Source organism: Podarcis erhardii (assembly GCF_964252035.2).
Source record: "Podarcis erhardii genome assembly, chromosome: 11".
Classification (NCBI taxonomy): domain Eukaryota; kingdom Metazoa; phylum Chordata; class Lepidosauria; order Squamata; family Lacertidae; genus Podarcis; species Podarcis erhardii.
The window spans coordinates 44,014,470-44,037,950 of record NC_138501.1 but is presented as its reverse complement, the minus strand read 5'-3'; the positions used below and the strand labels follow the sequence as shown (position 1 = coordinate 44,037,950).

Genomic DNA, 23,481 nt, shown 5'->3' with positions numbered 1-23,481 from the left:
TGGTATTATGAACAGCAGGCACTTACAGGAATAACTATCTGACGTTTAGAAGACATCTGAAGGCAGCCCCTGTTTAGGGAAGTTTTTAATGACTGATGTTTTAATGTATTTTTAATCCTTTGTTGGAAGCCGCCCAGAGTGGCTGGGGAAACCCAGCCAGATGGGTAGGGTATAAATAATAAATTATTATTATTATTATTAATCCAGGAACAGAAATTCTTAGATTTAACTACTGAAAGCCTCCTTGTTTTCATCTAAAAGAATGGCTTCCATTTCATTGAATGTGTCATTAAGACTCAACAGCTTAAGCACAACAGAATTTAAGAGGCTGCCTCTTTCTTTGTCTCATTACAAAATCTGAGAACCACCAAGAGCACCAACAAGGGTGCACAAAGAAGCAGTCTTAATGGCTGCCCTCATGTTGTAGAACACCTATTGCCAGCTTGCTAAAGTCACAGCCTGAGCAACTTTCAGAAGTCTTGCAGGACCTTCTGCTTTGAACCCAGAGTTAAGGGTGGGGAAGCAGTAGTGCATCTAGGTCATTTGAGACTTTGGGCTGTATCCAGTGTTCTCTGTCCACTAGCGCAAGGCCTCCTGCAGTAGCAGATGGGTGACTTTTAATGTTATGTAACAGAAGAATCCAATGCAGCAGTTGCACTAGCAGAAACTGGTTGCGCAACAGATTGAGTGATCTAACCCAGGAGATGGAGGCACTAGAAGAACCTTTTTTCCTTTTTGCTACTTCATTGTAAAGAAAATAGTTGTGCCTTACAGCATTATAATGCTTTTTTAAAAATAAAATGCTTGTGTCCTGTGCACACTCCCTTGCAAGGCATTGTAAAGGCGTTGGCTTTTATGGAGAGGCACCACCTTGTCTGACCAGCAGTTGGCAAAATACTTTCTCCATACCTATGGTAACTTTTGATTCAATGATCAAGCTCGGCAATTCAGGTGCTTTCTCGTTAATTCTGAATACCTTTGTTTCTCTGATCCCAGATAAATCCTAGAGCCCTGCTGTTTGGTCACACAGCTTCAGTTACTTGTTTGTCCAAGGCCAGTGCTTCGTCCGAGAAGCAGTATATAGTGAGTGCATCAGAAAGTGGGTAAGTATAGCCCCTTCCAACCCATGTGATTGATTTCTCAATTTTTCATTCTCTTGAAATATTCACTGTTGTGCAGCATCATAGCCTCCTTGCAACCCATGGTGCAAAGGGTCATGAGCACTCATTGAACCTTTGCCCTTCCTCCTCCTTTCATCAGAAGGAGATGTCAAGAGATCAACTTAGAGATTCAAGGTTGTGGCCAACTGAGCCCTTTGTGCACACAGAACAACTTCCCAAGGCACATCAAAGCTTCCACTGGTTTGCTTCCTTCCCTCCCCACTCACAGCACCCCTAAAATCTACTCCAGAGATTTTGGGAGACCCCAGAGCAGATTTGAGGGTGCGCTAAGAGGAGAGGGAGGGTGGTTGGCATCCTTCTATCTCAAGAGACGAAAGAGTGTACCTCTGGAAGTGAAGTCCAAACTGCTGTGTTAGTCCAGGACACAAGCCTGGGCAGTATGTCTGGAGGTCCTGGGCTGCCCAGACAACAAGACCCCCCCCCCCTCGGCCTTGCTAATACGGTCCAAAGGAAAGCAGAACAATACATTTGGCACCAGCTTGGCTGCAGGAGTTGCCGGAAGGAGGCATACAAGACTCCATCCATCCATCCGTCATAGAGACTCCACTCCAAATTTGTGTAGGGTTTACTCCTGAGCCTTTTCTTTTCCCAAAGATATCCTGTGAGGCAGTGGAGGTTTAAGATGAGAGTTTTCCTTCTCTTATATGGGCTCTGTTCCCAGGTGGATGTTCCCCATCTACCACTCATTTCCCTCTACAGCATGTGCAGAAACTGCCTTCTTCACTGTTGGACCCACTATTGGGCCTGTCCGCTCAATCTGCCAGACATACAGGGGAAATCCTTAATTTCCCCTGTATGTTTGAGAGCCATCAGATATCCTCACCTGGTTTAGCTGGCCATCCCAAGATGGGGTCGCTGTTACCGGCTGACAGCTTCTAGGAGCCACAGGCGAGAGCTGAGTACAGGTGGGGACCAAATGTGGACAAACTGCCCCAGAAGGACCACGGTGTGTCCCCACCAGAGGTACAACCCTAACATGCCATTGCATTTGCTAAAGTCATTATGTGCAGACCTGCAGGTATAGGGCAGAATGCAAATTCAATAAATATAACAACAACAACAACAACAACAACAACAACAACAACAACAACAGTTGGATACAGTCATTGGTTCATGTGAATGCAGAAGGATGATTGGTTAATTGTCCTTTCTGTGTTGTTTAGGGAGATGTGCCTCTGGGATGTGAATGATGGAAGATGCATTGAATTTACTAAATTAGCCTGCACACATACTGGTATACAGGTAAATGATTTATAAATAAAAGCCATAACTGGTTTTGTGTGATACTGCCTATATAGGCTTTCCTATAACTGCTTTTTAAGCTAACAAAGTTTACAGGAACTCAGTTACCAGTTTTCATACAAGTACAACACATCAGAGGGTTGAGTTTTTTTTTGCATTGTGAAACATGTGCACTGTTAATGATGTGTTAGAAAAACTGGCAAAAATATAAGTTGAGTAGACTTACATTCTGTGAGGGGTAACTGGAACCAGTTTTTCTGCCTTTTAGTACCAGCTGGAGTGTAGAAATGATAATTGGCAAGATGTTTCTGTGGTCTGTTATTAGTTTAGTAAATTCCATTATTGGTTGATGTGTGGTATTTTGCAACAAGAATGAATGGTAATACGGGAACTACAAAGCTAAATAAATGCCCACTTCCTGTAATCTAGTGCAACATATAAGCACAGGTTGTTACTGTGAAGTGCACAGTACCAAGATTATACTGCTGACCTTTGAAGAACTTGTTCAGTGTTGATTTCTGGTATTCTTTTAATTATATGTAATGTAATGTTAGCACACGGCGTTTCAGAGTTGAAGTTGTTGTGAAAGTGGCAGTACCTGCAGCCGTGCACAAGCTTAATGGTCAGCAGGGAGGTGAATGCTAACAACAACAACAACAACAACAACAATAACAGTAGTAGTAGTTTTGCTAGAAATTGTGCAACGTATTTCCCAAGCACAAGGCACCCATTGGCTTTGGCTGCTGCCCTGTTAAGAACAAAGCTCCCATAGCAGAACAACTGTTGTTTGAGTGGGCTACTGCAGTTGGTTACCTCCCATAGTTTTTATTATGGGATGCTTTTTAAATAAAATAAAATAAAAATCTGCTCTTCTACAAAAATAGATTGCACCTATGGTCTGAAAGACGATTCTGCATTCTGGATCAAGTACACACATCCACAGTACTATTTATAAAGTTTCTGATATCTTTCTTTCCCCCCAATTTTTAAATATTCAGTTCTATCAGTTCACAATTGGAACCCAGCGCGAAGGGAGACTGTTGTGTCACGGCCACTACCCAGAAATTCTTGTCGTGGATGCTACCAGCCTTGAAGTTCTTTATTCCTTGGTGTCAAAGATTTCTCCTGACTGGATCAGCTCCATGAGTGTTATTCGATCTCACAGAACACAAGGTTAGCCCATGGTTGATTCTTACTTTTCAGGAACTTTCTCTGCAACCATTAAGAAACAATGTTTGGTGTACAGGTCTTGATGGTCTGTCTTCATTTTCCATAGAGGATACTGTTGTGGCCGTTTCAGTGACTGGCATTCTGAAAGTGTGGATCGTAACTTCTGAAGTGAATCACATGCAGGTAAAGAGAAACAGACCCAGATTCATGCCGATAGTCTTTCTTCTTCCAGAATTGGCTTTATTAGTCAGTCTGGCTTATCGCCGAAAATGATCAACAGTAACTTTTGCTGTGCTCCCATTACAAATATAGACTTATTTTCATAAATGCTTCTATTTCTGCTCTGGACAGATGGTGTTTAAAATCTGCTTGCTTAAGGGCTTTTTCTTATGACATGTTTACTATGCCTTGACTTAATCTGATACAGTACGTGCAGATAGAGAATGTCTAGTTTTTAACATAAACACACACACACAAATATATATATATAAACCTTTTCCTGGTTTTGTTCCTTCCTTTTGGAAAAGGTGGATTAATACATATTTCTTCCTTAGTTTCATGACCTATCACCAGTGTTGCTTGTTTAGCATTTCAGCCACTTTGAGAAGGGGGAATGTCTGTTTCTAAGGCTCAAACATAATTTACTACTGCAGCAAGTGAATGCAAGATGTAGCCATCATGCTACATGAAATTGCTTACTGAAGCTGAAGGCGAGTATGTCCCCCAGCTAATTCTTGAAAGGAAGTTATGGTTGGATCCAGACTTTGTCTCTGCAGGTAAACAGTGTGAGAAGTGGTTCCGGGGCCTGCAGGTGGAGAAAGAATTATCTAAACTCCCCATGTCCTGTCCCCCCAAAGCCAGTGGGATCACTTCACTGGATGAAATTCCTTCTGTGGACAGAATGGAACTTTTTATCCATGGAAGGCAAGGTCTGGATCCAGCCCAATATGAGTTTAAAATCAGTTCCTCTCAAGCTAAGTTTTAAAGCTACAAAAAAATTCGTGTGTCAGGAAAAACCAATAAGAAAAAGGAACAATCTGAATAGCTGTATTAATTATAGGAGTGCAAAGGAGGAGTTGAGGAATTTAATGTATTGGAGATCATTGCATGAGTGACTGAAATGCTTTCCTCTCTCTTTATAGGATACAGAGCCAATCTTTGAAGAGGAGTCTAAACCAATTTACTGTCAAAACTGCCAAAGTATTTCTTTCTGTGCATTTACCCAAAGATCACTTTTGGTAGTTTGTTCTAAATACTGGAGGGTAAGGATAACCAGTTAAGTAAAAGCTGGATTTTCTTTATTCTGCAAGCTACAACTACTGTCAGTGAGACACGTATGCAAGGAAGCTTAGGATAGTCAGATTATAAATCAATTGGATTTTGATTTCATCAAACACATAATCTCTCCAGTGCATGTGAGCTCACCCTGTTGCTGATGGGTTGCTTTTGTTTTATAATACTACAGGCTTTATTCAAATGCTAAGGTAAATTTTGATGCAGGAGTGGTAACCCTATGGCTTGGATCCGGCCCACCAGGCTGCTTCAAGTACAGTGGTGCCTCGCAAGACGAAATTAATCCGTTCCGTGAGGCTCTTCGTATAGCGGTTTTTTCGTCTTGCGAAGCAAGCCCATTGACAGCTTAGCGGATTAGCTCTATTAGCGGTTTAGCGGCTTTTAGCGGATCACCTGATAAGCGGCTTATCAGCGGATCAGCTGATAAGCGGCTTAGGGCTTAGGAAAAGGGGGGAAAGGGAAAAAAACCCCGCAGGAACTCGCAAGACATTTTCGTCTTGCGAAGCAAGCCCATAGGGAAATTCGTTTTGCGAAGCGCCTCCAAAACGGAAAACCCTTTCGTCTAGCGGGTTTTCCGTCTTGCGAGGCGTTCGTCTTGTGGGGCACCACTGTACCAGCAAAATTGGGTGTCTGTTTACTTTGGAAATGTGCCTTTTCTCCCTCTGGTCCAGCACCATTTTTAGGAGGTTTTAGTTTTCAGAAAGCAGTGGTGCTTTAATAGAGGGACAAAAAGTGCCTTTCCAGAGAAAGCATAAGGCTGTTCTTAGTGATGAGCTGGGAAGAGAAGACTTCCGTTCTTTGCCGTGTGCTGCAATTGGGAGGAAAACTGCTGTCTCTGTGACCATTTGTGATATCAAGAGGGTGGGCTTCTTAAGTTGGGACACAGAGAAAGAGTTCTATTTCTCTCTCTCTCTTCTCTCTCTCGGGCAGGGGTGGACAGTGAATGTGTGTTGTGCTGGCATGCATCCCTCAGAGGATTCCCTAACCGTGAATGCGACCCTAAGGCTGAAAGAAAGTTAGCCATCCCTACTTTATAGATTTACTAAGATACCCAGTATGACCTTTGCTTTCCCAGGTTTTTTTCTTACAAAAAGGAAAAGGGGAAAGAATTGCTTCTAGTATGGATTATACAATATTTGCAGTCCTTTGTCTCCTATGTAGGGAGTTCCTCTTGTACCTTCTCAGATAGCTTTCAGACACAAAGCTAAAACATTCATTTTCCACCAGGCTTTTGACCCACTGAGCCGAAAAGTTTTACAAATCCCTTTATTTATGTCTCTCCATTGACTGTGACCTTTTTTATCTAGTGTTTTAAAGATAATTTTTATCTTAAAAGATGTGTTCTGTCTTGGGCAGTTTGTCTTTAAATGGAAAGATGGGATATAGATCTTTTAACAAACAAAATATTTCTTTTAGTTACTAGTAAGATCAGCTGGAGTCAATTACAGTTCATTCTATATTTAGGGGATGCATTTTTAATTTGTTCCCTTTGTATCTAAAAAGTACAGGGAGTTGCTGAGTTCTCAACAGGGCAGAATTTACGATACAGTGATGGGTTTTTTGTTATGTGATTATTTTCTTTAGGTGTTTGATGCTGGTGATTATTCCCTGTTATGCTCAGTCCCCAGTGAGAATGGGCAGACATGGACAGGTGGCGATTTTGCATCAGCGGACAAAGTAATCATATGGACAGAAGATGGTCAAAGTCTTATATATAAACTTCCAGCCAGGTACACAGGGACAAAGGTTTCCACTTTTAAACGTTTCATTTAAAGCAGGGGACAGCAAACTTTTTCAGCAGGGGGCCGGTCCACTGTCCCTCAGACCTTGTGGGGGGCCGGAGTATATTATGAAAAAAAATAATGAATGAATTCCTATGCCCCACAAATAACCCAGAGATGCATTTTAAATAAAAGGACACATTCTACTCATGTAAAAACACGCTGATTCCCGGACTGTCCGCGGGCCGGATTTAGAAGGTGATTGGGCCGGATCTGGTCCCTGGGCCTTAGTTTGCCTACCCATGATTTAAAGAGACTTTCCTCCATGCTATTGGTTGAGAACAAAAATAGATGATGTTAACAAACAATACCAAAGCATGGTTGGATCTTGGCTTCTTTAAACTAAATTGTGGCTTGGAAAAACCACAGTTCCCTCACTTTGGAAATTGTGGGGAACTGTGATTAGTTCTAAAACAGAAGGTTTCAAACTCTTTGCATGTGGGACGGGAGAGGAAGCATAATTGGGCACTCTTTCCTTCAATGCTAAATGAAGGTTGAATGTAAATGGAATTTACAATTAAAAGGCTGAAAGACGCAAGAAGTTCATCCTGTCCATATGTTTTCATTCGTGAAGGCTCTTCCTTGCTCAGTAAAACATACGGACTGCTCTCAGTTATACCCCCCCCCTGCCAAGATAAGGCTTTCTGATTCAGTGGAGTCTTCTGTTAACAGAAGTAGGGAAGGTATTTTTCCTGATTTTCCCCTATGCCTTCCCACATGTATTCTAAAGGGTTGGGGGAACTGTATGATAACAGTTTAGTAATTGGCAAGGAGGGCTGCAAAAGAGAGGGGGGAATTTGTAAAAAATACATCTCCCTCACTTTTTAGCTCTTTGAAGCCTCTGCTAGAGGAACACAATTGGATGCAACACTATGTGATTTGCCTCTGTGGATTCTTTTGGCATAAAATGACAGGGACAAGCATTCTGTGTGAGAAGTGGCCAGTTAAATAAGTATAAGAACCTGGAGGAGGTTCTACAGACCATTCCACCTCAGAGCCATTGATGTCAACCTAGTAGGTCAAACTAGCTCCTGAAGCAAATGAAGAAGCTCAGCTCATGCCTAGCTATGTAGGCTGCGACCAATACATGTACACTGAAGCTGTGAGATTAAGCTTGTTATGTTTTGCCGTCTTTATATGCGTATGTGTGGCTCTCCTCCGCAGTTGCTTGCCAGCTAGTGATTCATTTCGCAGTGATGTTGGAAAAGTTGTCGAAAACCTAAATCCCCCTCAACTCCACTGTGTTGTGGACAGAGCAGTGGAGAAATCAGATAAACAGGTAAGACTTTATTTGGGTTGCTGCAGTGTTCACAGCAAGGGGGCTTGTTAATTAAATGCTGTGGGGACAGTCTTGCAGTGAACATATTGAAACTGACTTTCCCAGCCTCAAGTCTCTTATGACTGGAAGGGTCTGTCTAAGCTAGGGTTTCCCCAAACTGTTTTTGGACTACAATTCCCACCATCCCTGACCACTGGTCCTGCTAGCTAAGGATGATGGGAGTTGTAGTCCAGAAAACCAACTGGAACCGGAAGTTTTGGAAACTCCAATCTAAGCGCTCAGGTGTGGCTTTCCCCAACCCATTCTACCTTAAATTGTTTAACTGCAGATGCTGGGAATCATACCTGAGACCTCCATGTATTCATCAAGAGCTGTGTAAAACTGGGATTCTGATGCTCAAGGTTGCCCTCTAGTTCTTCCTTTTTCTCTGAGATCACACTGATGCCTCTTTCTTTTCTTGTTCTTTTTTGCAGTTATTAATCTGCCCTCCTGTGACTCGGTTCTTCTACGGCCGCAGAGAGTGCTTTCACAAGCTGCTTATTCAGGGAGACTCCTCAGGGAGGCTCAGCATTTGGAGTATCCCAAATTCGCTTGACCATCCAAGTGTGACAGAAGGTAGCTACTTTGCAATTAACGTTTGCACGCATCTTCAGCGCAGACTTTTCCCTTTATGTGAATGGTGCTCATTTCTGTAAAATCTAGCTAGTCTCTAAAAATCCTGGAAAAGCTTCGGCATGCATTGTCGCCAACCCTGTGGAAGTCTGTCGCTAGATTCCCCTGCTCACAATTTAATCACTCATCCTCTCTGTTTCAGTTACAATGCAATTCATAAAAACCAGGCTCTAAAAGAATGGCTGTGTTTAGGCAGTTGTAATGTCTTGCGACACTTCAGAGCTGAAAAAAGGAAGATTCTGGCATGAACATAATCTCTTGTGAGATGTTATTTGAAAATCACTCCTATTGAAAATAAGTATTCTTCATCAGATGTGCAAAGTAAGAAATCTGTCAAGTGTAATACATGCAGGCAGGCATGGTGAGAATAAAGTACCATACATGTGAAAGGCACTTAGATGAAGAAATAATTAAACTTTATTCTAATAAGCCTTTCTGAGGTGTAACAATGAGTTCTGAATTTTCAAGATTAAAAAAGCAGCCCTCCCTTTCATGGTAATCTAATGTTAGTATGAACTTGGGTCTGCAATATTTAGCCTGTTTTATAGGTTAGATTAAGTTATAGATGGATAGCTTGATTTAAAAAAGGTCACTCCAATTAATCAGGCCATAGAGTTGTTGTTGTTTTAAAAAACCCACCTTTTTCTTAATAGAGGTGCTCTTTGCAAAAACATATCGGAAGAGGCATTCTATTGGTGTGCGAAAGGAAAGGCATATAGCAGGATACTATCCGCGATGACTTTTGCAGTCATCTAAAATAATGTGCCTTTTTCTTCACAGTTGTCTTTTCGTGTACAAATGTATGCAGATTTAATAGATTAAATTCCAAATGATTTGATTAAGATTTATTTAATCAGAGCACAATTGTAATCGTAGCTCGCAGTGTTCTGCCTCCCACTTTCCCTAACCAGCATCTCTCTCTAAAAGTGTGGTGGGGGTGATATATTTGTGTGCGTGTGTTTCAGGTTTCCCTGCAACCCTCTGGAGTAGATTAGGCAGGTGTGTTGTGTTGGGAGGGGAAAGGAAATCCTCTTGCACAGGCAGAAGTCCTTGTGCTAATGGGATGACTTCATTGGGTACATTAGAGATAGGAAGGCCTGGAGAAAAATTGGGGGGGACGGGACCCAGGTTTTTTCCAGTTTTTCCCACTGCTGTTTTTTTTCCAGAAAAAACAAACAAACAAACAAACAAACAAAAAATACAACCAAAAAAACCCCAATTTGATATAGTTTGAATATTCCACACACTTCTTTTCCAATTTTGGCTATGGAAAAAAATCTGGGTTTCCCCCCATTTTTTCTGGGGGTTTTTCCAGGCCTTCCCATCTCTAGGTACAACCAAATAGGTCCACTCTGAGTATTACAATATTGTTTGTTGTGATTTTTCTAAATCTTCAAAATAATCCCACAAACACGGCTAACCAGAAATTTTTTTTACTAGTGTACATACCAATATTGGTAACCAACAGCATCATAGAAAGGAAGAAGCCCCAGTTCGTGAATACCGTATTCTTTTCCCCTCCTAAAAAGTAAAGGGAAATGTGTTTGCGTCTTATGGAGCGAATGCAGGCTGCACAGCTTTCGCTTAAGCTAGGAGAGTAAGTGGGATCGGTGTGCACCGATCCCTCTTGCTCTCCTGGCTTCAAGGATAGCTGCCCGAAGCCTCCTTCTCTAAAACTAGGTGCGTCTTATGGTCAGGTGCATCTTATAGAGCGAAAAATACAGTAATTTCCCAGATTTGTCGCCCATATGTGATCCTTACTGTGGACAGCCAGGCAGGGCCCGTTTCCAAACACAGTTTTGTAAGGGTTCGCTTAACTGAAAAGCATTGAGAACACTTGTACTTCTACAGCACTTTATTCTGAGCATTTCGTTTTATTCCTTTGTTTGTTCTTAAAAGCAGGTTTGAAAGTGACAACTTCCACTTCCCTGCAAGAAGCGTTCACCAAACTTGCTCCTCGTCCGGCTGGAATTATAGATCAGCTGAGCTTCATGCCCAATAGCGATGAGCCTCTTAAAGTGACGGCAAGTGTATATATCCCTGCGCATGGACGCCTGGTTTGCGGCCGTGAAGATGGAAGCATTATTATTGTACCAGCAACTCAAACCGCTATCGTTCAGCTCCTGCAAGATGAGCACGTGCGCAGAAGGGGTGTGTGAGCAATCGTTAAAAGTGTGCCTTGAAATGTGGTGTTGAAGCATTTTATTTGCTCTGCTGGTATTTGAAGAGGGCATTGCGATATAGTGGTTCTTCTGGCTTAGGGGTGTCTTCCTGCATCTGTTAAAATAGTTAAACAAACACAGGCACTTACTTTCAAAATCAAATGATAGATGTGAGTGCTTTTGGTCCCACTTCTGAATTATGTTACTGTGCTCTAGAAAGTGGAAGATCTAAACGTTGCATTTACAAATGCAGAGCATTGGAGTGCAGTTTGCAACTCGGCTGGTAAAACCACCCAAAAATTCCATAAAAAGGTCTATTATGGGGGGGTGTTTCGCTGAATGGATGTGACAACAGTTTGTTTTGGGTTATCAGTAGTAATTATCATGGGCCTGCTGCTATGTATTTCTTTTTCTGATACTGAAATCCTTAAAATGACATTCATACCCATTGCATGTTGTGGTTTTTGTGTCTCCTCCCTAACTTTTTAGGTTGGCCGCCCCACAGAACACTGCGTGGCCATCGGAACAAAGTCACCTGCTTGCTGTATCCCCACCAAGTCTCTACTCGTTACGACCAAAGATACTTGGTGTCAGGCGGCGTGGATTTTTCTGTCATTATCTGGGACATCTTTTCTGGAGAAATGAAACACATCTTCTGTGTGCACGGTGGGGAAATCACACAGCTTTTGGTCCCTCCGGAAAACTGCAGTGTAAGTTGGTGAATGCCTGTGTGGCGGACAGCAGAGCCAGACCAGAGTCTGGTGACACAGCCCCCCCCCCCAAAAAAAAAATTACACCAGAGTGCTGGAGCCCATTGCTGATTGGCTACAAAGTCAGTGAGTTACAGAAGGGGGAGGAGCAGCACTTAGGGAGGGAGGATAAAAAGGGGAAGTTTTTGAGGGAGAGAGTTAGATAGGGCTACGGTTCAGGTTAAGAGAGAGGGCTTGATTTGAGATGAGAGATAGGGAGTTGGATAGGATTTGACTGAGGGAGAACTGGTTCTGGGTTAAGTTAAACATCTACACTGAGGAGACTATCCAGAGCAAGAGGACAGAGCTTAAGCCAGTGTGCAGTGCAATGGCTTTTAAACAGAAGTAGTTTGGGTTTCAACTGTACAGTATTTGGGATTCATGTGCGTCTCTCTCCTGCTCAAACATTCAAGGGGTACCCATGATACCCAGCCTCTTGCATCTGATGGCTTATCGACTAAATAAATGACAAGTACATTGTTTTTAAGATCCAGTGGATTTGCAGCTAAAAGATATATGACAATTGAAAAATATTATTTCCTCCTTTTCAGTCGAGAGTCCAGCACTGTGTTTGCTCTGTTGCCAGTGACCACTCAGTAGGACTTCTGAGCTTACGGGAGAAAAAGTGTATCATGTTAGCTTCCCGGCACCTCTTTCCTATTCAAGTCATAAAGTGGAGACCATCAGATGACTACCTAGTTGTGGGCTGTTCAGATGGCTCTGTGTATGTCTGGCAGATGGATACTGGTAAGAGAAACTGTGTAAGAAGGGACTTAATAATTTCAGGCATATCCTTTAGCAATGTAGAAGGTAGCTCAGCAGCTCCATCCAATTTTAAATTTTGGAAAGGTTATTACTAGCGCATTATCCTGCCAAATAAATCTACTTTGGGAAACATATATGCAAAGCTGCAGTGAATTAGGGGTTATTTGGCTATGAAATGCATGATAAAAGGGGAAATGGCTGACTTGTCCTATTTGCCTTTCTGCTTTTATTATAGAAGATAAATTGTTAGTAATTTTGGGTGGGATTCAACTAATGAGTTCTGTCACCCAAAGGGTTTCTGCTTATGCAATGGGACTTCCTCCTCTGCTCCCCAGTTTGCCCCTGTGCCCTCCAAAATTGGCTCTGAAGGAATTGTAATACTAACTCGAGTTTTGAGCAAGCACAAAATTGCCTAGAGCTCATTCTTCATAGTGTAGTTTACAAAGTATGCTGTCTTGCAAGAAAATCACGGGAAGTGCATTGCTGAACAGCTAGGCCATACTGAGCCAAAACTTCACAAGAGAAGGAAAGTTAACAACTCTAACTTTCCTTCTCTTGTGAAGTTTTGGCTCAGTACATCCTAGCTGCTCCTATTCCATTAACTTCAATATACCTTTGTAATGTTTTGAATGCATTTTAACTACAGCCAGTTCGCCCCTCGCCCCTTTCTATCTTCTTAAGGTGCTCTTGATCGCTGCGTTATGGGAATAACAGCCGTGGAGATCCTGAATGCCTGTGACGAGGCTGTGCCAGCCGCAGTCGATTCCCTCAGCCATCCTGCTGTCAACTTAAAGCAGGCCATGACTCGGCGTAGCCTTGCGGCCCTGAAAAACATGGCCCATCAGAAGCTCCAGACTCTTGCCACAAACCTCCTGGCCTCCGATTCAGCTGACAAAGTAAGCCTTGGTTGCGTCTTGTTAATACACATGCTAGCAAAATGCCTGCTGTCAGGACAGGTTGTGTGTTGAGGGAGGCCCTGTGTATTGCAAGGAATCCATAAGATGGTGGTCACAAAGGTCTTGGCAGCATCCCAGCCGCATCCTGCTCCTTTGGCTTCAGGTGAAGTGACGGAAGAGGAGACAGAATCGGCCTGGGACCATCTGGGCTTGCTGACCTCATTGTCCTTGGCTTGTGCTTCCTTTGCAGTAGCAGAATGTGTGGTGGCCGGCTGCCATGGTCAGACTCCTCGGCCAGCTGCAGCTCTGAGGAGGAGATTTGAAAAGTGGCCTGAGGTGGTTGTGGGGCTCTGAACATCTGCCCAGAGCTCCACCGATAACAGCATCACTGGTTGCCATTCATTTATGTGGGATGAAGTGAAGGGGCACATAGCCCTCTGTGCATGGTAGTAGTCATAAATCCCTATCTGGATGTGTTTGGAGGAATGTTTGCTGGGAACAAAGGAGGCTGCCATATACTCAGTCAGACCATTGATCCAGTGTTGCCTACACCGTCTTTGGCTATGCTTGTGGTTAGTGGGGAGAGAGCTTAACCATGAGTCTGGGTACAGATAGCATACATGCCCAAACTTTGGCTTAGCCCGGTGTGGCATGTGAATTCTTCTCCAGGAGCCTGCACGTTCTCACTTCTGTTTGGCCCCATCTTTTGTACCTTGCTTTCCAAGGCTCAAGGCACCTTCTAACAGGAAATAAACCATGAAAGCAATAAAAGAAGCAGCAAAACAAATTTTAAAAATGCAGTACGCAAAGTGAATCCAGCATCAATCGTTAACTTGATGGTTACAGCAAGCACTGAAATGACCAGTAAGCAGGTGATAACTGAACATTCTTGTCTGGTGGATTAAAGATTTGGAGTATCCTGGAAATGGTGAAATGAAAAACTTCTACTAAGGTTTTGAGAAGTTAGTTCAGTACTCAGCTCGTGTTTTAGGGTCGCTGTATTTCGAAGAGCAAAAAAGAGGACACATTCACTGACTTCTACTTTTAACTGTGGATCGCCATGACAACTCAACCAATTAAACAGAGGATGTGTCCTGGAAAAAGAGGACATTTGGCAATACTTAATGTTTCTACCCTGAAACGGTGGATGCTGTAAGCATGGGCCTCTAAATTATGTACTAGGTGCTTTCAAACCCAGTCCATCTTCCCACTACCACCCCGTGGTTAAAGTGTTTTACCTGAAATATGGTGTTTTCTGGGTTTTTCTCCCTTTCTGTAATGTGAAAACTTGAGAGCCAGTGTGGTGTAGTGGTTAAGAGCAGTAGTCTCGTAATCTGGGGAACCGGGTTCGCGTCTCTGCTCCTCCACATGCAGCTGCTTGGTGACCTTGGGCCAGTCACACTTCTTTGAAGTCTCTCAGCCCCACTCACCTCAGAGTATTTGTTGTGGGGCAGGAAGGGAAAGGAGAATGTTAGCCGCTTTGAGACTCCTTAAAGGGAGTGAAAGGCGGGATATCAAATCCAAACTCTTCTTCTTCAAGTATGGAAAGTGATATTCCAGCTGCATCTGCCCCTTTTGAGAAGTACTTTGTGATAGCGATTGAAGCCAGGATCCGAGAGTGAGTCCTACATATGGCTTGCAACTGTTAATGTTCCTTAGTTCACAAGGAAAACAATTGCAGAAGGAGGTTTGCATGTAGGGATCACAGCTTCATGAAAAATGCATTCCAAGTGAGCCACTAGGGATCAGCCTTGCCACTTTCCTTGCAGTGGGGGATTTGTCTCGCTACTGTGGTGTAGAAATTTCTCATCTCTTGGGGGGGGGGGGAATTGGGCAAGAGGAACTTCCCTTAATGGCTTTGGCTTTTGGCTACAGTAAAGGAGCAGTTGTAGATGGGAGTAGATGGAGGATCCTAATAGCTAGTTTTATGGGCAATTTTAAAGTGAGAAAATTGTTCATATATATATATATATATATATATATATATATATATATTGCGGGAAATTGACTTCATGGCACAATGTCATGCAACTCCAAAAGTTAAAATCCCAGGCAAAATCTTTACAGTGTTCTAAATAAGGTTTCCTAACATGAGAGAGTAAAAATACAGAAGATGAGAAGATAAAACTGGAAAGTGATTTGATATGCTGCCGTAGGCAAGCTTTTTATTAGTAAGGCAGCTTGTAGATGATATATTAAGATAAAAAAGTTACTTGTTTTAAAGTATTATAGGAAGTTTTATATACTTTAGAATGCACCAAGCAAATTCCCTGTCTCATTCCCCGCACCCCTCTACCCTTGTTTATTATCCTACATTCCAATGTCTCCTGGCTGTTTATTGTAGTTCCGCCTTTAATTTTTACTAACAATAGATATTTTCCCTCCCCAAAGCCAGTACCTTTTTTCGCTAAACTGAAAATTCAAGCTGTAATGCATTCTGTTCAGGACTGCCCTTGAAAACTGTTCAGAAACTTCAACTAGCCCAGAACCTGAACTGGTTTATTCAGACGGAACCACAGTACGTCAGTTCTGCCTATGACCACATTATGGTGTTGATGCTTAACTTTTAAGCCTAAATGGCTTGAGGTCTAGATACATGAAGGAGTGTCGTCTCCCATATTGATCTTCCTCAGCGTTAAGATTATCAGAGGCAACCCTTCTCCATGATTCATTTATTGACACTTCGCACGTACCAAACAGAGGGCCTTCTCTGTGGTGGCACACCAACTTTGGAATGCGCAACTTGGAATGCTCTGTGACAACACTACATTCCTTTCAGCACTGGGTTAAAACCTTTTGATCTGCAGAAGCACTTAAAATTACTGCGTTTTTAGTTCCTTTTGTTTTTTCATATTGCATTGTGAGTTTTAAAATTATTACATGTATAAAAAAAGGCAAAGGTAAAGGACCCTTGACAGTAAAGTCCAGTTGCAGACGACTCTGGGGTTGCGGCGCTCATCGTGCTTTACTGGCCGAGGGAGCCGGTGTTTGTCCACAGACAGTTTTTCCGGGTCATGTGGCCAGCATGACTAAGCCACTTCTGGTGCAACGGAACACCAAAACCAGAGCAGCGCACGGGAACACAGTTTACTTTCCCGCCGGAGTGGTACCTATTTATCTACTTGCACTTTGGGGCGTGCTTTCGAACTGCTAGATTGGCAGGAGCTGGGACTGAGCAACGGGAGCTCACTCTGTCGCGGGGATTTGAACTGCCAACCTTCTGATCGGCAAGCCCAAGATGCTCAGTGGTTTAGACCACAGTGCCACCCGCATCCTATCATTTTTTTAAAAAAGGATAAGGCATGCTTTCATTCTTATTGGGCCATTACATATATACTGGCCCAATAACAATGAAAGCATGGCTTATCCTTTTTTTAAAAAAATGAAATCAGTGCTAGCACTTTCCTACTTGCTCTGCTAAACTAATGCAAGGTCGCAGAATCCAGTGAGGGCTGGTAGAACAGAGGTCCTGTGCATTTCCCCTGATTGGTTGGATTTGAGTGCAGCATTCCTATTCTTGGTTTCTCTGTTTGGGATTTTTATTTATTTATTAATAAAAAGTTGTGGTCCTTGAGTGTTATGAAGGTAGGCCATGATAGTTTATGCCAATATCTGGGGAAATCTCATAGACACAAGGGATTAGGCTTCCCAGGGAAAGATTTTGGTGCTTTGTGTTCATAATGAACAAGTGCACGGACATGCATACATCCATTTATTTTGTCTTTGTCTTTGTTTTGATGAAGAATTTTCCTTTTCCTTTTCTCACAATGTACAATAGCCCCAGCAGTCTCCTATACCCAAATGAGAATGCATACCAATATTTAGCTACATTATGACATTTCCACAGAGATTTAAAAAGATAATAATAGATATCTTCTGTAGTGATAATAATTCCTATTCATATTAACTTTATCAAACAAATGCATAAGGCTCATGATAACCTGATGTGGTGATTGCATTTTGGTACAAACATTTCAGAACTGTGTTGCCCATATATGAAAGTATACTGAGACATTCTGTAGTATTCTTCTGAACAAAGGGTTGCCTTGCTTTCTAATCAGGTTTGACAGTAGAACAGCAGAGGGCATCAGAGATCCACTTTTTGTTAAGAGTCATATTTCCCCCCATGGATTTTATGGTTGGTATTCATAAAATAGGGCAGTTCTGTGTTTTTGCAATCCCCCAGTTTTATATAGATTTTATCCCTGTTTAAAATCAGTGAGTCCACACATGTGAAACTGACCAGTACTGGGATTGCTACCAGGTTTGGCTAATCCGTCATATTTCCAATTCTAGCATTCCAGTTTGCTGCCTTATTCCTTGTGTCAAAATGATTTTAATAGGGTAACAAATTCAAATGGCAGAGAATGTGTGTGTGCACTTTGCCTTTAAACGTATTAGAGCTGGTTTGCTACAGGTACAAATAATATTTTTGTATGGATGAACATTTTTAAGAGAAAAGTAGCTTCTTGAGCCATTCATGCCTTCCATCTTGCTTTAATTTCCTTCTGTACTTATGATAATTAAACTAAAGCAGTAGAACTTTAAGAAACAAGTTCTCATCAATGTTTCGGATGATTGCGTCTTGCCTTGATAAACTGATCTACGTATGAGCCATGTGAACACACACACACAGAGTCAACTATAGCCTCCCATTTTGTATGAATCAGAACTAGCTAACTGGTTTGGAATTGCTCTGAGGTCAGTGGATGAAGGGTGGTATACAAATATAATTATAAAAATAATAAATTTTTAAAATAAAGAATATGAATCCAACTTCAGACTCTAGCTTCATATGCTGTCTCGTTCAAAAATCGTTAATCGTAGTTTGTCAAATGTTATGCAGGCATCCCTCAAATTGCATGGGGGTTGTGTACCGGGTCATTGTGCGCTTGTGTGAAATCGCGTGCAATTGAAACACCCCATTCTGCCTCCACTGTGTCTCGTGCCGCCCCTGCCCCATCCCTGCCCCTGCCCTTTTAGTGACATATTTTATTATGTTTCCAAGTCACTTCTGGGTTTGGCGCTGTGTGTGTGTGTGTGTGTGCGCGCGCGCGTGTTCGTGCACGATCACGCACATATTGCTCTTACCTAAAACAGGAGTTGCCTGTATTTCAAAAATTTCATACAAAATTTTTTAAAACAATCAAAATCACCGTTTCCCAATTTTGGGTGAAATGGGATGGTATAGTTGCCATTGATGGCCCATTTCATGGTAATGTTTGCCATTTGCAGTTCTCCTTTGCAAAGGTGAGGGAGCTATTAAGGTTCGTCACTATGAGAACTGGTTGTTGTTGTTTAGTCGTTTAGTCATGTCTGACTCTTCGTGACCCCCTGGACCAGAGCACGCCAGGCACTCCTGTCTTCCACTGCCTCCCGCAGTTTGGTCAAACTCATGCTGGTAGCTTCGAGAACAATGTCCAACCATCTCGTTCTCTGTCGTCCCCTTCTCCTTGTGCCCTCAATCTTTCCCAACGTCAGGGTCTTTTCCAGGGAGTCTTCTCTTCTCATGAGGTGGCCAAAGTATTGGAGCCTCAGCTTCAGGATCTGTCCTTCCAGTGAGCACTCAGGGCTGATTTCCTTCGGAATGGATAGGTTTGATCTTCTTGCAGTCCATGGGACTCTCAAGAGTCTCCTCCAGCACCATAATTCAAACTGGTAGTTGGGCATTTGATCTGATCCAACAGGGCTTTATTACGGTATATTCATAGAATCACAGAATTGTAGAGTTGGAAGGGACCCCGTAAGTCATCTAGTCCAACCCTCTGCAATGCAGGAACCTCGGCTAAAGCATCCATGACAGACGGCCATCCAAGCTCTGCTTGAAAACCTCCAAGGAAGGAGAGTCCACCACCTCCTGAGGGAATACGTTCCACTGTCAAGCAGCTTTTATTAAACCCTCACTGTCATTTTATCCAATTAAATCTTATCTAAGTAAACTTAAGAAACACAAACTGGTGGCTGGATTTGGTGCGTAAACTTGTCATTGCCGCGTGTAAAATAAACAAAAATGAAAATAGATGTGATGAGACGATCAACGGCTTGTTACAAGCTCTTAGATTTGTGTAGTTTGCAGAGAAGAGCGGTATAGCTGACAAACACCCCTTTGCCTTTTCGGCGAGTTCCCAGAAGTCCCTTCACTGCGAGGAGGTGAAAGGGGAAATTGACAAGAGGGTTGAAGCCTCTTGTCACTTTCACCTCTCCAGCTTCGAGCTTCCAAGATTGTCAGTTTCACTGCTGCTCTTTGAAATCTTTCTGGCAGGTTCTGTGGAAATCTTGCTCGAGTTCAGAGAATTACCTGCAAAGGCTGCAAACCGAAGTGGTGAAACTGATGAGCTTTCTCCATCACCGCTATCGCCAGAGAGGCTCCTTCATTATAGGGGGTTTCAAAAAATTTTTTTTCTTCTGTAGGAGTTTTGCCTTTTGTCAATTTCACCTTTACTGTGAAGAGTCTTCGGCAGGCTCCCTGCAGAGGTGTGTGTGTAAGGGGGACTTGTCACTTTCACAGCTGCACTTTTCAGCCTTTTGCGTGAGGAATAGATAACATGCAGTGAGTGATGAACTTGCCAGGGCAGGTGGATGCATGCATGAACAGTTAAGCATACGGGGAGCAGGAAACACCCACTGTTTGGGATGGAGGAGGAACGCACGCATGCAGATAAATTGTTAGAAAGCAGGAACTGGCCGTGCAATGTGCAGCTGAGGTCAGGAGCAGAGCATTGGGTTTCTTGTTAAACGGCTTAGAGGTTTTGCTAAAATCACGCAGTGCAGTGGTACCTCGGTTCTCAAACACCTTGGTACTCAAACAACTTGGAACCCAAACACTGCAAACCTGCTTTGAGTGTTATGCTTCTGATTTGAGTGTTACGTTGAGGTCTGCTTGTTTTTACTATTTTGCATTTTTGTTTTTGTGGCCCCCTTTTATTTTGTTTTTGTGACTGTGTGGAACCCAGTTCAGGTACTGGGTGTCTGCAGTACATTGTTTATTGCTTTCATTTAATGGATCAATGGTCTCATTAGATAGTAAAATTCATGTTAAATTGCTGTTTTAGGGGTTGTTTTAAAAGTCTGGAATGGATTAATCCATTTTGCATTACTTTCTGTGGGAAAGCGCGCTTTGGTTTTGGAACACTTTGGTTTTAGAATGGACTTCCAGAGCTGATTAAGTTCGAGAACCAAGGTACCACTGTAGATAAATTTTGTTATGTATGTATGTATGTATGTATGTATGTATGTATAAATAAATAAATAAATAAATAAATGTGTAGAATGGAAGAGAAGAGGCTCTAGAATGCAGACTGGAGAAACACAGCTTTGTGAAAATTCTTGGGGCTGGTTCGGTAACAAATACTTCCAACAACTGCTGAAGTTGAAGCTTTAAATACTGTCAAGCTCTACACTTTCCTACCCTGCTTGGATTTTAAACGTGGCCCCTTGGCTACAATTTATCAGCTTCCTATGAGGCAGGGCTTGAGAAGGGCTGGTGCAGAGAGGATTTTCAAGGCTCCATCATAACCTTGACAGAGACCATCACAACATTTCTGTACAGGATACATTGAAATTCATCAAACAAAATATAGCTAGGAGAATCTGATGATGCATTGTGTTCTTCTCCCCGATCCAACCAACCACTGGAGACCAACTTGGTTTCCCATACAGTGTGAGCCCCTTCTCTGCCTGAAAATGTGTTTTGCATGGTGGTGGAAACAGAGATTGAAATTGACCTCCACTACTTAGCCCCCGCAAATGGGATTGGTATTGAAATCAGTCTAATTTGGCACAAGTTGAATGCGGCTTGCACTCTTGCGTTTTGTCTGCTTTCATCATCCTCACTTCCTTGGCAGACCAAGGAAGGATGCACATGCTGTTGACTAGCAAGGTGAGGCTTTGAAGAGGTACAGGTTGATGGCCAAAGACAGCATATTGTTCTAGGGGCTGAAGTGAGCATCAAAGGAGCAGATCTCAAAAATGTGTGAACAGAATCAACAAAGAGTTACGTATCCCATTTAGTGCCATACATAAATCTCTGCGGGTATTTAAGAGGCGTGTGTTTGTGCGTGCTGATTCATTATTTACTGTCTCAAAGTGGCACTGGTAATTTTAACAATGAATTCAACAACTGCCCTGTGATCTTGCATTCCAAAGTGGGGAAGAAGGAGAAACCTTGTTACGGTTATAATCTGGTTTCACACTTTACCTGTGAGCTCAATGGGGCCTCGACTTCTGAGTGGACATATATGGGAATGTGCTGTAAGTCTTCTTTAGACTTCCCAGTGTAGATTGGCTCTGTGAGAGACAATGCTTTTCAATGTTTTATTTCTGCGAAGGGAGTCCTGCAAACACCTGTGTATCAACACCTGTCCAAAAAAGGTGGGGAACTGTCTGTGCCTTTGTCTTTTTCATACACATATCTGTTTCTCTTGGATGAATTAATTTATCCCTTCTCTTGGGATCCTTGATAGACTTGGACACAGTTTGTACAAGTGCTACTATCACGTAAAACCACATGGATAACCCAACAGATGCGTGCTGGTTCCTAATTTTTTTTTTTAAAAAAAGCATGGGAAAATACAATTAACTGCTTAGCATATTTTTCAAAAATACATTATACATATTGTTTTGGAGTGTTTCGCATTTAATTATACTTTTTTAAAAAAAGGAATCATATAGTAATCTTAAATCATTCACATTTCAAGTTTGTTGTTTGCTTGCTTTCAAATGCCACAACTCTTCTCCTATCCAAGATACTCAGGTTATGTTTTGCGCAAACTCTTTGCAGAGTACTGCACAAGCCAGAGAAATAACTATTGCATGTTTTATTGCAGGGAAATTTGCCTAAGTACTCTCACAACTCTCTGATGGTTCAGGCCCTGAAGACTAACTTAACAGACCCAGATGTCCATGTGCTCTTCTTTGATGTAGAAGCTCTGATTATTCAACTGCTAACTGAAGAAGCCTCCAGGCCTAATACAGCCCTTATTTCCCCAGAGAATTTGCAGAAAGCATCTGGTAGTTCTGACAAAGGGAGCTCCTTCCTAGCTGGCAAACGAGCAGCGGTCCTGTTCCAGCAGGTCAAAGAAACAATCAAAGAGAACATAAAAGAACATCTCCTTGATGAGGACGAGGACGACGAAGAAGCCAGGCAGAGGAGAGAAGACAGCGACCCCGAGTACCGGTCCAGCAAATCTAAGCCCTTAACCCTCTTAGAATACAATCTAACCATGGACACAGCCAAGTTGTTTATGTCATGCCTTCATGCTTGGGGCTTGAACGGTGTTCTAGATGAGCTTTGCAGTGACCGCTTGGGGATGCTGAGACCTCACTGCTCCGTCTCTTTTGGCTTGCTCTCGAGAGGAGGCCACATGTCGCTGATGCTTCCCGGATACAATCAGCCCATAGGCAAGATGCCCTCCGTTGATGTGGAGGTAGGAAAGTCTGTATCTCCCACGGAGGGACATATCAGAGGAACATACGGCATATCACGCGCAGTAACTACTCAGCACCTCCTCTCCATTATCTCCTTGGCTAACACCTTGATGAGCATGACGAACGCAACATTCATTGGTGATCATATGAAGAAGGGACCAGTCAGGTACCTGTAGAAAAAAATGAACAAACCTATTTAATTTACCTCTTTCATCCTTTGCTGTCTCGCTCCGAACCACCTTTTTTTAGTTCACAGTTGTGCATTCTTTATTGCTAGATCATTGTTTTGTTGAAGTTCATCCTAGATCAGGGTTTCCCAGACTTGGGTCTCCAGCTGTTTTTGGTTTGCAATTCCCATCACCCCTGACCACTGGTCCTGCTAACTAGGCATGATGGGAGTTGTAGTCCAAAAGCAGCTGGAGACCCAAGTCTGGGAAACCTTGGCCTAGATAAAGCCAGAGCCAGATTGCTTTTCCTATTCTTTCTTATACCCTGTATTGTTATTCCAACTTGGCTGAAAGTAGTGAAGTTCTAGGTATTTGTACCTGGACACCATTATGGTGAGGTTTCCGTCAAATGATTGAAATGTTATATTACATTTCAAATAGGCGAAAGTTATGTTGTTAAGGAGGTGGTTCATAAAATGATGTTTGATTTGTTGTCGCTGTCTAGACTCAGCACAGGTTACAGCACTTGACAACTATTTTTGACTGTCTGGTTTTAAAAATAAAACTTCATGGATAAAATAGAAGCTAAGAAGAAGTTTATATGAGAATTGAGGTAAGCCTCTCCATCTTCCTTGACCACCATATCCACAGAAGATACTAAACCAGCCATTGGAAGGAAAGAAGGGAACTATAATTTC

At 42.5% G+C, this 23,481-nt stretch overlaps 1 protein-coding gene across 4 annotated transcripts in view; it reads left to right on the top strand.

Moving 5' to 3' along the window:
- WDR7 (WD repeat domain 7) overlaps positions 1–23,481 on the top strand; it is a 211,299-nt gene that overhangs the window by 18,254 nt on the left and 169,564 nt on the right. For 2 of the 4 annotated variants that reach the window (XM_081881350.1, XM_081881352.1), the window contains exons 3-15: positions 997–1,103; positions 2,345–2,423; positions 3,422–3,596; positions 3,700–3,776; positions 4,736–4,855; positions 6,471–6,616; positions 7,832–7,946; positions 8,420–8,561; positions 10,521–10,769; positions 11,270–11,490; positions 12,081–12,276; positions 12,976–13,190; positions 22,016–22,782. In XM_081881350.1, the coding sequence (XP_081737476.1) occupies positions 997–1,103; positions 2,345–2,423; positions 3,422–3,596; positions 3,700–3,776; positions 4,736–4,855; positions 6,471–6,616; positions 7,832–7,946; positions 8,420–8,561; positions 10,521–10,769; positions 11,270–11,490; positions 12,081–12,276; positions 12,976–13,190; positions 22,016–22,782 (2,609 nt within the window). Of the gene's footprint in view, positions 1–996; positions 1,104–2,344; positions 2,424–3,421; positions 3,597–3,699; positions 3,777–4,735; positions 4,856–6,470; positions 6,617–7,831; positions 7,947–8,419; positions 8,562–10,517; positions 10,770–11,269; positions 11,491–12,080; positions 12,277–12,975; positions 13,191–22,015; positions 22,783–23,481 lie in introns of all 4 variants that reach the window. The other 2 variants (XM_081881351.1, XM_081881349.1) reach the window with 1 other exon arrangement.